The sequence below is a fragment of the Callorhinchus milii genome, unplaced genomic scaffold (assembly GCF_018977255.1).
Source record: "Callorhinchus milii isolate IMCB2004 unplaced genomic scaffold, IMCB_Cmil_1.0 Scaffold2, whole genome shotgun sequence".
Lineage (NCBI taxonomy): Eukaryota > Metazoa > Chordata > Chondrichthyes > Chimaeriformes > Callorhinchidae > Callorhinchus > Callorhinchus milii.
In genome coordinates this window covers 124,724,693-124,741,916 of record NW_024704743.1, presented here as the reverse complement: position 1 = coordinate 124,741,916, position 17,224 = coordinate 124,724,693, and the positions used below count along the sequence as shown (strand labels likewise).

Sequence of the window (17,224 nt, the reverse complement as noted above, 5' to 3'; positions counted from 1 at the left end):
ATATCATTTGTCACTGACCAGGGCTGATTCTGTGCTGTGGGCGGCACGGAAACCCGACTGGAGGGGTTCAGAGAGGGAGTGGTGGGAGAGGAAGGAGCGAAGCTGGGAAGCAACGACTTGTTTCAGGACCTTGGAGAGGAAAGGGAGGTTGGCGATGGGGCCGGAGTTAGGCAGTAGAGAAGGTTCCAGTAAATAGGAAGTGGTAAATAGAAACCCAGTTGTTAGAGGATTGTCAAATCGCTTTCCAGGGGTAACAATCCCTTCAAAAAAAAAAAAAATGTATTCGCTCAATCCACGGCTGTGTGTGGGCACCGCTGTGCACAATCGGCTGCTGCGTTTCACCCACAAAATATACAGTCAATTCACTTTACAGAATATTCTGTGAAGCGCTTTGAGATGTCGAGAAGACGTGAAAAGCGCTATATCAAGAAAAGCAATGATAATTTGTTGTTGTTGATAGAGCGCTGTGTGCCCACTCTCTCTCTCTCTCGCTCCCCCCTGTAAAGCTGTGTGTGCCCACTCTCTCTCTCTCCCCCGTAAGGCTGTGTGCCCACTCTCTCCCCCGGTAAAGCTGTTTGTGCCCACTCTCTCTCTCTCCTCCATAAGGCTGTGTGTGCCCACACTCTCTCTCCCCCGGTAAGCTGTGTGTGCCCACTCTCTCTCTCCCCCCCGGTAAAGCTGTGTGTGCCCACTCTCTCTCCTCTACAGGAGCTGGACTATGGGGCACTGTATGAGGTGCGGACAGCTCACTTTTATGTCGAAGCCAACAAGATGCCAACAGCACGGGTAAATGTTGGTTTATTTATCCTGAGAGATAGAGGCTGAGAGACACACATTCACATATACACACTCACACATACACACACTGACATATACACACTGACATATACACACTGACATATACACACTCACACTCACATATACACACTCACACACACATATACACACTCACATATATACACTCACATATACACACTCATATATACACTCACATATACACACTCACATATACACACTCACATATATACACTCACATATACACACTCAAACATACACACACTCACACACACATATACACACTGACATACACACACACTGACATACACTCTCATATATACACACTGAGATATACACACCAACATATACACACACACAAATACACACTGACATATACACACACACATACACACTGATATATATATCTCTCTCTGACGCTCTCTCTCTGATGCCCTCTCCCTCAACTCTCTCTCTAACATCCTCTCTCTCTGAAACTTTCTCGATCTGAAATGCTTCCTCTCTCTGATGCTCTCTCTCTCCCTCTCTCTGCAGTGCACAGTTAAGGCGCTGTACGACTACAAAGCTCAGAGAGAGGACGAGTTATCCTTCTGTAAACAGGCATTAATCCACAACATTGAGAAACAGGACGGGGGCTGGTGAGTACATGTAGCTCAGTGGTTAGAGCACTCGCCTCGCAAGCGAGAGGACCCGGGTTTGATTGCCGGGTAGGGCGAAACCTTAGGTAAGTTTCCTTACTCCACACGCCTCTGTTTACCTCGAGTTACAGAATACATACACATCACCTTAGTCGATTACCGGATCACTTTCTGGGGGTAATAATCATCCCAAAATAATTTTTAAAAATTTTAAATTGGTCACTCAACCCACGGCTGTGTGTGGGACGCTGCTGTGCGCAATTGGCTGCCGCGTTTCACCCACAAAATGTGCAGTCAATTCACTTTACAGTGTATTCTGTGAAGCGCTTTGAGACGTCTCAACGACGTGATAAGGCGCTGTGTCAAATGCCAGGATTATTATTATTAGAGTACAGGATGGGGGGTGAGTACAGTACTGGTCAATACACCTGATTGGCCAAAAATTGAGATCAATCAATAAACCTAATCAATCAGTACATCTGATCAGTTGATACAGGAGGGGAGGGGAGTATAGTACAGGATGGGGGAGAGAGGGTGAGTACTGGTGGTGGGGGGGGGGCGGTGAATAGAAGGCTGAGGGCGAGGCTATCCTGGGAATGCCCCCATTTCCCCATTTATTTTCTGTTTCCCCTCAGGTGGAGGGGAGATTACGGAGGTAAAAAACAGTTGTGGTTTCCTGCTAATTACGTGGAGGAGAGAAGCCCCACTCCCGAACAGGACCAGACGGTGAGCAGCCACACCCTGTCAGTGTCATACCTCAATCAAAACCCCGATCAGGCAATCAATACCCCGATCAGTCAATCGGTACCCTGATTAGTCAGTCAACAACCCAAGCAATCAATCAATCAACCAACCAATTAATCAGTACCACTGAGCAGTCAATAAATACCTTAATCAGTCAATCAATACCCCAATCAGCCAATCAATACCACTGATCAGTCAATAATCACAATCAATCAATACACCCAATTGGTCAATAAACCTGATCAGTCAGTATACTGGAGAGAAAGATATCCCCGATCAGTGATTATTGATCAGTGGGTGGGGTCCAGTTGCTGTATGTTGGGGCTGAGGTGCAGTGGAATGATTTGGTAATTCCCATCTCTCTCTCTCCCTCAGTCGGTGGAAAACAGCCCCTTGGGAAGCTTCCTGAAGGGATTTATTGACGTCCCCACATGTCACGTAGGTGAGCAGTGTAAGCGGGTCCTCGGGGAGGGGCGGAGAGGGATGGAGGGTGTGGGGGAGTAGGGTCTGCAGAGTTAGTTCTGGATGAACTGCAGTCTGGAGGGAGGAGTTGGGGGCCGACAAGCAGTGAGTTTGCATAGTCAATGTAATGAAGGTGTGTGTGAGGGTCTCGGGGGCTGCGGTATGAGACAGTGGTGGAGTCGGGCGATGTTGGGGAGGTGGGGAAGGCAGAGCGGGTCATGGCGCAGATGTGGGGTAGAAAGGATAGTTGAGGGTCAAACAAGACCCCAAGGTTCGGGACTGGCTTAGTGAGGGGGAGTGAGCCCCAGGGATGGTGATGCTGTCAGCGCCTGAGGTGAGGAGGTGCTGACGGGAGTCAATCAGGAGCCTCGGTCTTGTTGACGTTCACTCTGATCCAGGACCTGATGTCTGACAGACATTCTGTCAGGAGGGCAGTGGGTCCTGGAGTCAACAGTGGAGGCAGAGAGAGAGAGAGTTGGGTGTCATCCGCATACATGTGGGAGTTGGCCCCATGTCTGCGGATCATGTCACCAAGAGGGAGCATATAGATGTTGAAAAGATACTGTGACTCTAACCCTGACCTGGGAGTGTGGACACACAGTGTAGAGGAGCGTTACTGTGTCTAATCCTGCTGTCTCTGTGCGTGTGACGTGTCTGTGTGTGTGTGTGTGTGTGACGTGTCTGTGTGTGTGTGATGTGTCTGTGTGTGTGACGTGTCTGTGTGTGTGACGTGTCTGTGTCTGTGATGTGTCGGTGCGTGTGACATGTTTGTGTCTGTGTGTCTGTGTGGTTGACGTGACTTTTTGTGTGATGTGTCTGTGATGTGTCAAGAATTGAAGATGTGTCGAATTCCAGATCCTCATCCTCACCTACACGGCCATTCACGGCCTCGCTCCCTCCTCCCTCTCTGACCTACTATCCCCCACTCACCTGCCCGTACCCTCCGTTCCTCTGGCTCCGGTCTGCTCCACATCCCCCGCCCCAACCGCCCGACCATCGGTGGCCTTCAGCCTCTCAGCCCCGAGGCTCTGGAACTCCATCCCCAGTGCCTTCACCGCTTCCTCCCTCTCCTCCTTCAAGGCCGGTCTCAAGGCCTTTCTCTTTGACCTTCAGCCTTCAGCTCCGCTCTCGACTCTCTACCCCCTCCTCGCCCCCTCCCTTCCCTCCCCTCCCCCTGACCATTTCCCCGCTCCTCGCTCCCTCCCTTCCCTCCCCTCACCCTGACCACTTCCCCCTCCTCGCTCCCTCCCTTCCCTCCCCTCACCATTTCCCCAATGCTCGGGTCCTGACCCAACTGCACAGCGCCTTGGGACGTCCTCCCGACGTGAAAGGCGCTCAATAAATGGAATCTTGTTGTTGTTGTTGTTGTGTCGGTGCGTGTGATGTGTCTGTGTCTGTGTGTGATGTGTCTGTGTGTGTGTGACGTGTGTGTGACATGTCTGTGTGGTGTGACGTGTCTGCGTCGGTGACCTGACTTTCTGTGTGATGTGCAGTGATCCAGAAGGAAGGCAGAGAGAACAGGCCGTTCGTGTTCACCATCCACTCTCAGCAGATGTCGAGGTCGATCCAGATGTTAGACGTGGCGTGTGACAGTCAGGAGGAGCTCAGTGACTGGGTGGCCAAGATCCGGGAGGCCACGCAGAACGCTGATGCCAGGGTGATGCAGACAAACTGACTGGACACCACGTTACTTTCAAATATAGGTTTTGTTAAAGTTCGAACAGACAAATCAGCTGCACTACAGCCCTTACACAGACAGACAGACAGACACACACACACACACACACACACACACACAGCGGGAAACAGACACAATCACCAGCATATTTGCCCAATTTGACTCTGGGCAGCGGTCACACTCCTGGAGCTCCCACAATCCTCTTCCACTCCCACTGGAGAAAGCCCTCGTTCCTTACAGACCTCACTACTCCTCCTCTTTCACTTGTAATGGTCACGTTCTTACTGGAGGTAAATTCTCTCCCCCCGGACATGTACATCGATACAGTAGAATCCATATCGATTCCACTGGGAAGTGTTGACCCTCCAAACAACTCCAACTCTTCCAAACTGACATCTTATATGTATTTCTATCTCCGCCTCCTCTTGTCACAGAGACAGACAGCCCCCACCCCACACAGGGCCTCCCTTGGTCACAGAGATAGCCTCCCACCCCACACAGGGCCTCCCTTGGTCACAGAGATAGCCCCCCACCCCACACAGGGCCTCCCTTGGTCACAGAGATAGCCTCCCACCCCACACAGGGCCTCCCTTGGTCACAGAGATAGCCCCCCACCCCACACAGGGCCTCCCTTGGTCACAAAGATAGCCCCCCACCCCACACAGGGCCTCCCTTGGTCACAGAGATAGCCCCCACCACACACAGCGCCTCCCCTGGTCACAGCGATAGCCCCCACCCCACACAGCCCCTTCGTTAGTCACAGCGATAGTCCCCACCCTTCACCGGCTGCTTTGCACAGAGAGAGATATGGACACCCTCTGTGCAGCCTCCCGCAGCGGCTTGTTTCTCAGCCTTGAGCTGGGCCGGTGTCCGGGGCTGCAGTCCGTTCTCTGTGGTCCATTGTTCTTACATCTCCGCTCAAGGACCCGATTTTCCATTATCTCAGGAGTGAACATCTTTCCAGGACAATATGGAATGTAATCAGAAGCTGATCTCAACCTGTTCAGCAAAGCTGCTTTTAGCCCCTTCTAAACTAGTCGTGAAATCAAAACCCAAGGTCCCAGTGTGGTCCCACTCGGTGTGTACAGGCCTCCTGTTTTGTACAGATACTACCCCAGTTCTTGCTTTTCCCAGCTCAAGGATGACCTTCACTCATTATCTCTTGGCTACTTCTGTTACTGTGGTCACATACCATTTCTGCTTATCTTTGCACTTATTTTTAACTCTATCGGTTACTTTTTAACCCTCAATTCCTCTGGAACATTCAGTTGCTGCTATCAATACACCAATATATCCCGAGGTGATAGTCAGTATAGTTCAACAGTGAGAGCATAGAGAGAGGCCATTCCACACGCCCAACCTAAACCACCGCCAACTCCCCCCGAGGGAGTCATCTCAAACACGGCAGAAACCCTCGTCACCTCCCACCTCGACTACTCCAATGCCCTCCTCGCCAGCATCCCCAGCTCCACGAACCACAAAATCCAATTAATCCAGAACTCCGCCGCCCACTTACTAACACACACTAATCTCTGTCCCCCCATCACCTCTCAGCCCTCGCCAGGCTCCACTGGCTCCCTATCACTGAATGGCCTCCACCCTCTGGAATTCCATCCCACGGTCCCTCCAGCACAGCCCCTTCCTTGCCTCCTTCAAGACCCATCTTAAGACCCTCCTCTTCAGCTGTGCTTTCGATCTCCCTGCTTCCCCCACTGCCCTCCACCCTCCCCGACCCCGACGTCCGAAAATCTGTCTGTCAGCGCCTTGGGACATCCTCCTGATGTGAAAGGCGCTTTACACATGGAATTTTGTTGTTGTTGTGTTTGGATCGACTTCAAGATCCTCTCACTCATCTATAAATTCCTTCATGCCCTGACACCTCCCTACCTCTCTGACCTGGTGCCCCCAACCCACTATCCAATGCTCCACTCAACTGGCTCCGGCCTCCTGCTTGTCCCTTGTGCCCTCGGTTCCACCATCATAAATAATACACCTTTATAAACACTTGGTGAGGCCTCAGCGAGAGACTGTGTTCAGTTCTGGGCCCCACACCTTAGGAAGGATGTCAAGGCATTGGAGAGGGTGCAAAGGAGATTGACCAGAATGGTACCAGGAATGAGGGACCTCAGTTATCAGGAGAGGTAGAGAAGCTCAGATTATTCTCCTCGGAGCAGAGAAGGTTAAGAGGAGACTTAATAGAAGTTTTCAAAATGATGAGAGGATTCAATAGGGTGAACGAGGAGAAACTATTCCCACTGGCGGTGGGTCGGTAACCCGAGGGCACCCATTTAAAATAGCTGTTAAAAGAAACAGAGGGGAGGGGAGGAGAAATGTGTTCACACAGCGAGTTGTTGGGGTCTGGAACGCATTGGCTGAAAGGCCGGTGGGAACCGATTCCATAACAACTTTTAAGAGAGAAGTAGATAATTATTTGGGGACAAGTTTGCAGAGCTATGGGGAGAGAGCGGGAGAGTGGGGTTGATCAGGGCTATGGGGAGAGAGCGGGGGAGTGGGGTTGATCAGGGCTATGGGGAGAGAGCGGGGGAGTGGGGTTGATCAGGACTATGGGGCTATGGGGAGTGGGATTGATTTGGAATCTCTTTTCACACAGTCTAAGCTGATGCTCCCAATACAGCGCTGGGGGTGGGGGTGGTGTTACATTGTGGGATGAGACGTTAAACCGAGGTCCCGTCTGCAATAAAATTGGTCACTCGCTCCGTGGCTCTTTGTAGGGACAATGCTATGTATAAACTGGCTGCTGTAATTCGGACACAAAATTCACAGTCACTGCACTCTGCAGCATATCTTGTGAAGCACTTTGAGATGCTTCAATGATGTGATAAGACTGTATCAAATGCTAAGATTATTATTATTACTGTATTATATTATTACTATAACAGATGCAGGAGGGGAAGATTATGGAACGCAGGAAGAAGATTGCTCTGGAGCTGTCGGAGCTGGTTATTTACTGCCGCCCGGTGCCTTTCGATGAGGAAAGTGAGTGAGACCCCATCCTCAGCCGCTCTGTCACTCTACACTTCCAGTCCCCTCTCTCCCTCCCCTCTATCTTTCTTCCTTCACTCGATCCCTCCCTCTCTGTCTGTCTCTCTCCCTCCCTCCCTTCTACCCTTCCTCCACCTCTCTCTCCCTCCCTTCCTCGCCCACTCCACTGGCTCCCTCTCCCCAACCTCCTCGTCCTCACCTTTAAATTCTCCGTGGCCTTGCTCCTTCCTACCTTTGTGACCTGTTAACCCCCCATATTTACCTGTCCGCTGCCTCCGCTCAGCAGGCTCCACCCTGCTCCACTTCCACCGCCCGGCCTCCCCCCCACCCCACCATCGGCAGATGGGCCTTCAGCCTCTCTGCCCCCCACCCTTTGGAATTCCATCCCACATTCCCTTTGCTTCACTCCAACCTTTACATCCTTGAAGACCCATTTCAAGATCCTCCTCTTTGACTGCGCCTTCGTTCACCCTCCTACCCCCACCCTCCCTGCCCTCCTGATGTGAAACGCGCTAAACAAATGTATTTTGTTGTTGATATTCCTTCATAAAGTTCTCTGAGCCACTGGGGTCCGCGTGAGGGTGCTGTATAAATGTAAGGTCCGTCTCAAGATCTTACTCTTCGACCACGCCTTCCGTCATCTTCCTCCTCCAATCCACCCCTGATCCCAACCCCCAGCCCGAGTGCAAACCGTCGACTGTCCAGAGCCTTGGGATGTCTCCTCACAGAAAAGCGCTGTGTAAATGCAGTTTGTTGTTGTTGTTGTTGTTGGCTTGGCTCAGTGTCAGACTCGGACACGGCCCTGTGTGAAGGGCACTGTGTAAGTACAACCTGTTGTTGTTGTTGAGGGACTGAAAGTTCCCGTGTTGCTCCCGGCAGAGATCGGCACAGACAAGGCGTGTTGCCGCGACATGTCCTCCTTCCCGGAGACCAAGGCGGAGAAATACGCGAACCGGACACGAGGCAAGCGGTTCCTGCTGTATAACCAGCGGCAGCTCAGCCGTGTCTACCCCAAAGGCCAACGCCTCGACTCCTCCAACTACGATCCTCTGCCCATGTGGGGCTGCGGCAGCCAACTAGTGGCTCTCAACTTCCAGACACCAGGTACCCTGAGCGGGCATCACGGGCACCTCACCCCCTCCCTGCTGGGCTCTGTGTCTGAGTGTGTGTCTGTCTGTGTGACTGTGTCTGTGCGTGTGTGTGTCTATGCGTGTGTTTGTGTCTGTGTGCGTGTGTATCTGCATGTCCGTGCATGTGCGATGTGTGTGTGAGTGTGCGGGAGGGTGTCTCAGATATTTGTGGGTTCGAGCCCCAGGTGGGGATTGCAGCTGGCAGTCCAGGCAGTGGGGAGGCACTCTGAGATGTCTTTCGGACATGAAACTTAAAGTGTGTTGTATTGTAGTGCGGAGAGTGTGGGGGTTCTGCACTGTCAGAGACGCCTGAGACGTTAACCCGAGGTCCCGTCTGCCTGTTCAGGCGGATGGTAAAGATCCCGCGGGGCTATTGGAAAAGAGAAGGGAGTTTCTCTCTCTCTCCCGGTGTCCTGGACAACAATCCCCCAAATAATATTGCCCACTCGCCCCACGGCTGTTTGTGGGGACACTGCTGTGTGCAATTGGCTGTCATGTTCACTTACAAAATACACAGTCACTACACTTCACAGTGTATTCTGTGAAGTGCTTGAGACGTCTCAATGACATGATAAAGTGCTGTATCAAACGCAAGGATTATTATTATGCCAGTGACTCTCACCTCCCTGCGATCGCTTTAAAGTCTTGCATCCTGTGTCGTTCCCCCCATTCCCTGCCCCCATTCCCGGCCCCCCCGCCCCCCCCCCCCCACCACCGCAGACAAACCAATGCAGCTGAACCAAACCATCTTCAGTATGAACGGGAAGTGTGGCATTGTACTCCAGCCGGAGATCATGAGGGACGAGAACTTTGATCCGTTCGACAAGAACTCCCTGAGGGGACTCGAACCCATCACTGTGCAACTCCAGGTGAGTGTGGTTGGGGGGAAGGGGGGATGGGGGGAGAGAGTGGGGGGTCACTCTCGCAGATGTCACGTACAGCCTGAGGGCCGGGGGGAGGAGGAAAGGAGGGACGTGGGTTATTTGCTTGTGGTCTGTCATTGGAATCATTGAAACCTTCCGTGAAACATTCCACTGGGTTTTCGGGGCTGTTAGTGGGGCAGAGTGGGGGAGAGGAGCCGAGGGAAGTGGGATCCTGTAGCTCAGTGGTTAGGGCACTCCCCTCACAAGCGAGAAGAGACCTGGGTTCCCAGACATTGGCAAAACGTTGGGCAAGTTTCCTGACTCCACGCGCCTCTGATTACCAAACAGTGAGTAGGAACCCGGTTGTTAGTCGATCGGTGGATCACTTTTCCGGGGGTAATAATCCCTTCAAAAAAAAAAATTTGGTCACTCAATCCACGACTGTTTGTGGGACGCTGCTGTGTGGAATTGGCTGCTGTGTTTCGCCCACAAAATACACAGTCACTACACATTATAGTATCCTATGAAGTGCTTCAGGATATCTCAAACTCCTGGTAAGGCACTATATCAAATGCAAGGATTATTATTATTATATGTATTATTGTTATTGTTACTTTTATTATATTGTTATTATTGTTGTATTATTATTATTTTATTATTGTGATTATTGTATCATTATTATGACAACAATTGATGGAGAAAGCGCCTCGTAAGGTAAATGGCTGTCCACAGAGCCTGTACCGAAAGCATGTCCGCTCACCCACCCACTCCACTACTCCACTAACACCCCCCCGCTGCTCCCCTCCCTCTCCCCCAGATCCTGGGAGCCCGGCACCTGCCCAAGAATGGCCGGAGCATCGTTTGCCCCTTCGTGGAGGTGGAGGTGTGCGGAGCCGAGTACGACAACAGCAAGTTCAAGACCGAGGTGGTGGGTGAGTGAGTGAGTGAGGGAGTGAGTGAGTGAGGGAGGGAGGGAGGGAGGGAGGGAGGGAGGGAGGGAGGGGGGTGGAGGGAGGGAGCAGTCAGCAATGTGACACCCCAGCCAGACTCCACTCTGTGTCCGTTTCAGTGTTTGCTCCCCCAACCGACGATACTAAGCCCCAGTTCCCTACATTGGCATCACAGTCTAAGCTGATGCCCCAATACAGCGCTGGGGGGGGGGGGGGGGCACTGTGGGAGGTGCCGTCCTCGGGAGGAGACGTTAACCCGAGGTCCCGTCTGCCTGTTCAGGTGGATGGTAAAGATCCCGCGGGGCTATGGGAAAAGAGAAGGGACTTTCTCTCTCTCCTGGTGTCCTGGACAACAGTCCCCCAAATAATATTAGTCACTCACTACATGGCTGTTTATTGCTGTGTGTAATTGGTTTGCCTCGCAACTCGCAAGCAAGAAGACCTGGGTTTGATTCCCTGCAGGGCGAAACGTTGGGCACGTTTCCGTACTCCACACGCCTGTTCACCAAGCAGCAAGTAGGAACCCTGTTGTCAGTTGATTGGCAGATTGCTTTTCCAGGGGTAATAATCACTTCAAAAATAATAACATAATAATTTGGTCACTCAATCCACGACTACCTGTGAGACACTGCTGTGCCCAATAGGCTGCCGCATTTCGTCCACAAAATAGTCAATTCACTTTACAGCATATCCTGTGAAGCGCTTTGAGACGTCTCAACCATGGTCTGGGTTTACCTTGCAGTAAGTCGGAACCCAGTTGTTGGTCGATTGGTTACTTTGAGACGTTTCGACGACGTAATAAAGTGCCAAATCAAACGCAAAAAGGCAAAAATAGACACATATGCCCCGCAGAAGGAAAGATAATAAATAAACAAATAATATTGCCCTCTCGCTCCACGGCTGTTTGTGGGGACGCTGCTGTGCGCAAATTGGCTGCCACGTTTCGCCCACAAAATACAAAGTCACTACACATTGCAGTATATCCTGTGAAGCACTTTGAGACATCTCAACAACATGATAAGGTGTTGTATCAAAGGCCAGCATTATTATTATTATTACTGTTTGACCGTCTCTCTCTCGCCCTCTGTGTTACAGCGGATAATGGCCTGGCTCCTGTCTGGCTGTGTAAGCAGCTGGTGTTTGACATCAGTAACCCCACCTTCACCTTCCTGAGGTTCAGTGTTTATGACGAGGACATGTTCAGTGACCCCAACTTCCTGGCTCAGGCCACCTATCCCGTCACTGGCCTCAAGACAGGTACCAGGCCTCTCCCTCCCACCCCAGACCCCCCGCCCTGGCCCTCCCCCATCTCACGTCTGCTGTGTGAACTCCATCCCACACTCCCTCCGCCTCGCCCCCTCCCTTGCCTCCTGGTCTCAAGACCGTCCTCCTCGACCGCGCCTTCAACCACCCTCCAACCTCCACCCTCCCTGCCCTCCACCCCTCCTGCCCCCAACCCCAGCTCGGGTCAAAACCCCTGACCGTCCAGCATTTTAGGATCTCCTCCCAACATCTCCCAAAAGGCACCATGTAAATGTGATTTGTTGTTGTTGTTGAGTGACGAGGTGTTGTCTTGTTTAGGCTACAGGTCCGTCCCTCTCAAAAACAGCTACAGTGAGGAACTGGAACTGGCCTCCCTGCTGGTCCACATTGAGATTGTCAACGCTAAGGTAACCATTGCTGAGCCTGGGGGGACCACATGACAACCCCCTATCCCATCCAACCCCAATGTCCACTGCCCTACCCAACCCCCTCCATCTCGCTCCCCATCTCTCACTCTCTCCCAATTATTCTCTCTCTCTCACTCCCTCTCTCTCACTATCCCCTCATTCCTGGTACCATCCTGGTCAATCTTCTTTGCACCCTTTCCAAGGCCTTGACATTCTTCCTAAAGTGTGGGGCCCAGAATGAACCCAGTCTCTCGCTGAGGCTAGAGTATTATTATTGGATTTTTTATATGCACATTATTTGCATAATCTTAAAATTAGTGAACCCCTACTCCGCACTCCTGATAATAATCCCTCAAGAAAAAAAATAATAATTTGGTCCCTCAATCCATGAGTGTTTATGGGACACTGCTGTGCACAATTGGCTGCCGTGTTTCTCCCACAAAATATACAGTCACTTTACTTTCCAGTATATTCTGTGAAGTGCTTTGAGACGTCTCGAAGACATGGAAAGCACTATATCAAATGCAAGGATTATTATTATTATCTCGCTCTCTCACTCTCATTCCCTCTTTCCGCCCCCCTCGGTAGGAGGAAGACGAGGAGAACCTTTACTCCTCTATCCAGCGGCTGAGGGAGAGGACGATTGAGCTGACGAGCCAAGTGAGCGGCTGTGACCGGGGCAGCAGCTCCGACCCCCGACACCAACAGAGACTGGAGGAGCTTCGGGCAGCGCAGGAGCAGCTGACAGAACTGACTGAGGCTCGGAGCCACAGGTACATCACCCCCTCCCCCCGCCACTACCCCCCCCTCCCACCCACACTGCCTCCCAAAACTGCACCCCCACACTGCCCCCCCAACGCTGCACCCCACCACTGCACCCCCTTCACTGCACCCCCACACTGCCCCCCCAACGCTGCACCCCACCACTGCCCCCCTTCACTGCACCCCCACACTGCCCCCCCTTCACTGCACCCCCCACTGCTCCCCCTTCACTGCACCCCCCACCACCCCTTCACTGCACCCTCACACTGCCCCCCCTCACACTCTCTTTTCTCTCTCACAGGCTGATGGAGAAAAAGAAGAGAGACCGACTCCGGCAGCAAATGCTGAACAAGCGGAGTTGAGGAGCTGGTGAGAGCCTGAGCCAGACACTCCTCGTTCCCCACCGGCCTCGCTGTCCAGGGCCTTGGGACATCCTCCCAACATGATAAGGCGCTATATCCAATGCAAGGATTATTATTATTATTATTGAATGTCACGGCTTGCTACACATTGTGGAAACGGAGATAACCGCCCACACGCATGACCCCCAGCACCTGCCGTCCTCCCACTGAGATCATAAGATCAGTTCAGATAAAAAAGACCTTTTGGCCCATTCGATGTCCTCCCTCCTGATCCCCAGCCTCCTGCCCCCCCATCGCAGCAGCCAGCTGCTTTTTAAACAAGTCCAAGTGTCCTGGCCCCTCACCCACCCTTCTCTTGTGAAACTTTTTTATAATTAAGTTAGGGTAACCACATTTTGTAAACCAAATCTGGACACACACACACGACAGTACAATACTGGAGAAGCTTGTTGGATTATTATTAAACCCTTTTATTGTTACACTAGTGGAGTCCTGTACCGTAGTGGTTAGAGCACTCACCTCGAAGCAAAGGGACCCAGGTTCAATTCCCAGGAGGGGCGAAACCTTAGACAAGTTTCCTTACTCCACACGTCTCGGTTTAAGTGCTCCAGGACACTACCCAGGAGTGAAGGCCGCTATAAAATGCAAGTTGTTGATGTTGTTGATGTTTCACAAGCAGTAAGTAGGAGCCCGGATTACTTTCCAGGGGCAATAATAATTATCCTCCCATTTGATACAGCGCCTTATCACGTCTTCGAGAAGTCTCAAAGCTCTTCACAGAATGTACTGTAAAGTGGATTGACTGAATATTTTGTCGGTGAAACCCAGCAGCAAATTGCGTACAGCAGCGTTCCACACACAGTCATGGATTGAGTGACAAAATTATTATTATTTATGTTATTTTGAAGGAATTATGTAGAGTCCTGTAGCTCAGTGGTTAGAGCACTCGCCTTGCAAGCGATAGCCTGGGTTTGCTTCCCGGTCAGGGTGAAACCTTGGGCAAGTTTCTTTACTCCACACCTGTTTACCAGCAATAAGTAGGAATCTGGTTGTTAGTCGATTGGTGAATCACTTTTCTGGGGATAATAATTCCTTCAAAAAAAAATTTGGTCAATTCATGACTGTGTGTGGGACGCTGCTGTACGCAATTGGCTGCCGCGTTTCTCCCACAAAGTATAGAGGTGACGTGATAAGTTGCTATATCAAATGTAAGGATTATTATTAATTAATTATTGGCTGTGTATCTCTGATGAGCATATCTGTTTTAGGATTTCCTTGTTCTTGCTCAGTTTGTTGCTGATGTCAAGGTAAATTTGGCCCCAGCGACTCAACACCTCATCCGGGAACTATCCCCAGAACTGGGGTACATGTGGTCACACCCTAAGTTAACAGCAACCACCAGCATTTACACAGCACTCCTCATGCAGGATAGTGTCCCAGAGCGCTTGGCAGTGGCGGAGCACGATGCTGTAAATTAAGCGGTGAGTTTGCGTGTGTGTGGGAAGGGGGTTAGGTGGTATGTTTGATATGTTCCTCCCCCACTCCCTCATGACGGGCTTGCTCCCAGGCTTCCGTCACACACAGACTGACCCGGGCGGTGACATTAGAAGCAGGTTTGCCATGTTCTTTTGTTTATAAAAAGAAGTTATTTTCTATGTGAGTGTTTTCCAATGGAGAGCAATCAGGGTCTGTAAACACCCGATCTACAGACATAACTGCACGTTACTAACATGCTGAAGAGCAAGGCTGCAGCTTAATAATAATGGTTCCTAATGAGAGCAAGTTGACTCAATAAACTGCGTTGTTACCTGACTTGTTCTGCAGTTTGTTCCACAGGTGTAAAGAAACTTAGTCCAGTGGACTAATTAAATCACATAAGAGTCCTGTAGCTTCATGGCTAGCACATTCGCTTCGCCAGCGAGAGGACCCAGGTTTGATTCCCGGCAGGATGAAACCTTAGACAAGTTCCCTTACTCCACACACACGCCTCTGTTTTTCAGCAGTGAGTAGAAACCCGGTTGTTAGTCGATTGGTGGATCGTTTTTCCGGGAGTAATAATCCCTTCAAAAATAATAATAACAATCCATGACCTGTTTGTGCGATACTTCCGTGTGCGATTGGCTGCCAAAATCCGCCCACAAAATACAGTTACTACATTTTACAGTGTATTCTGTGAAGCACTTTAAGCCATCTCAGCAACGTGATAAGGCGCTATATCCAATGCAAGAATTATTATTACGATCATAGAATTATACAGCACAAAAGGAGGCCATTCGGCCCATCGTGTCTATGCCAGCTCTTCCAAATCAATCCCACTCCCCCACCCTCTCCCCATATAAGATCAGTTCAGATAAAAAAGACCTTTCAGCCCATTCGATCTCCTCCCTCCTGACCCCCAGCTGCCTGTCCCCCCATCACAGCACTGCAAACTTGTCCTCCCCAAATAATGATCTACTTCTCTCTTAAAAGTTGTTATGGAATCGGTTCCCACCGGCCTTTCAGGCAATGCATTCCAGACCCCAACAACTCGCTGTGTGAACACATTTCTCCTCCCCTCCCCTCTGTTTTACCAACTATTTTAAATGGGTGTCCTCGGGTTACCGACCCACTGCCAGTGGGAATAGTTTCTCCTCGTTCACCCTATCGAATCCCCTCATCATTTTGAAAACTTCTATTAAGTCTCCTCTTAACCTTCTCTGCTCCGAGGAGAATAATCCCGGCTTCTCTCACTTCTAGCCCAGCAACAACAAAATTACATTTGTAAAGCACCTTTCCCATCAGGAGGACATCCCAAGCCGCTGAACAGTCAGGGATCAGGATCCTGGCATTGGGTGGACAGGATTGGGATGAGGGAGGGGGTTAGGAGAGCGGCTGAAGGCACGGTCAAAAAGGAGGGTCTTGAGTCATGCCTTGAAGGAGGCAAGAGAGGGAGCCAGGGGAAGGGATTGTGGGATGGAGTTCCAAAGAGTGGGGGCAGAGAGGCTGAAAGTCCGGCCGCTGATGGTAGGGCAGGTCAGGGGGGAGACATGGAGCAGCCGGAGCCTGCTGAGCGGAGAGGTTGATAGGGGGTCAGCAGTTGAGAGATGTAGGCGGGCGCAAGGCTGTGGAGGGCCTTGAAAGTGAGGACGAGGATTTTGAGGGATGGAGAAACCAGTGGAGTCGGGCGAGGGTGGAGGTGATGGTGTCACGGAGTCTGGTGTGGGAGAGGACATGAGCTGCAGAGTTCTGGGTGATCTGCAGCTTGTGGAGGGAAGAGTTGGGGAGGCCGACAAGGAGGGAGTTTCCATAGTCAAGCCTTGAGCTGACGAATGTGTGTACGAGGGTGTTGATGGCCTGAGGGGTGAGGCAGTGGCGGAGTCGGGCAATGTTTTGGAGATGGGGGAAGGAAGCAACAACAACAAAATTACATATATAGAGCGCCTTTCACGTAGGGAGGACGTCCCAAGGCACTGGACAGTCAGGGGTCGCAACCTGAGCATGGGATCTTCAACTCGATCCTCTGGGGGATGGGGAGCCAGTGGAGTCGGGCGAGGGTGGGAGTGATGGGGTCGGGCGAGGGTGAGAGTGATGGGGTCGGGCGAGGGTGTGTGAGAGTACACGAGCTGCAGTTTTGGATGATCTGCAGGTTGTGAAGGGAAGAGTTGGGAAGGCCGATGAGGAGGGAATTTAATTGAAACCCTTTCACGTAGGGAGGACGTCCCAAGCCGCTGAAACTCTGGTCCAGGCCTTTGTCACCTCTCGGCTGCGCTACTCCAACGCCCTCCTCGCTGGCCTCCCCTCCACTGCCATCCATACAATCCAAATCATTCAAAATTCTGCCTCCCACATTCTCACCCGCATCAAACCCCGATCCCCCCAGTCCTGGCCCTCCCCCCCACCCCTAAACCCCACTCCCCGATCCCCCAGTCCTGGCCCTCCCCCCACCCCAAACCCCTCTCCCCGATCCCCCAGTCCTGGCCCACCCCCAAACCCCTCTCCCCGATCCCCCAGTCCTGGCCCACCCCCAAACCCCTCTCCCCGATCCCCCCAGTCCTGGCCAGACTGCACCGGCTCCTGTCCCAGAGAGGATCCACTTCAAGATCCTCACCCTTGTATTCAAATCCTTCCACTCCTCTGCCCCCTCCGACCTCTCTGACCTCTCTCCTCAAATCAGTGCTCATTGCCTTC

General features: G+C 51.6%; 1 protein-coding gene across 1 annotated transcript in view; it reads left to right on the top strand.

Annotated features, from left to right (window-relative positions):
* Positions 1-14,869, top strand: part of LOC103172407 (1-phosphatidylinositol 4,5-bisphosphate phosphodiesterase gamma-1-like) — a 34,660-nt gene extending 19,791 nt beyond the window's left edge. The window contains exons 12-24 of the mRNA XM_042331724.1: positions 709-786; positions 1,330-1,433; positions 2,069-2,159; positions 2,553-2,619; positions 4,133-4,296; positions 7,218-7,314; positions 8,200-8,424; positions 9,171-9,319; positions 10,131-10,245; positions 11,359-11,520; positions 11,845-11,933; positions 12,522-12,706; positions 12,997-14,869. Coding sequence (XP_042187658.1) covers positions 709-786; positions 1,330-1,433; positions 2,069-2,159; positions 2,553-2,619; positions 4,133-4,296; positions 7,218-7,314; positions 8,200-8,424; positions 9,171-9,319; positions 10,131-10,245; positions 11,359-11,520; positions 11,845-11,933; positions 12,522-12,706; positions 12,997-13,057 — 1,587 coding nt within the window. The 3' untranslated portion in view covers positions 13,058-14,869. The remainder of the gene's footprint in view (positions 1-708; positions 787-1,329; positions 1,434-2,068; positions 2,160-2,552; positions 2,620-4,132; positions 4,297-7,217; positions 7,315-8,199; positions 8,425-9,170; positions 9,320-10,130; positions 10,246-11,358; positions 11,521-11,844; positions 11,934-12,521; positions 12,707-12,996) is intronic.
* Positions 14,870-17,224: the final 2,355 nt, after the last annotated feature.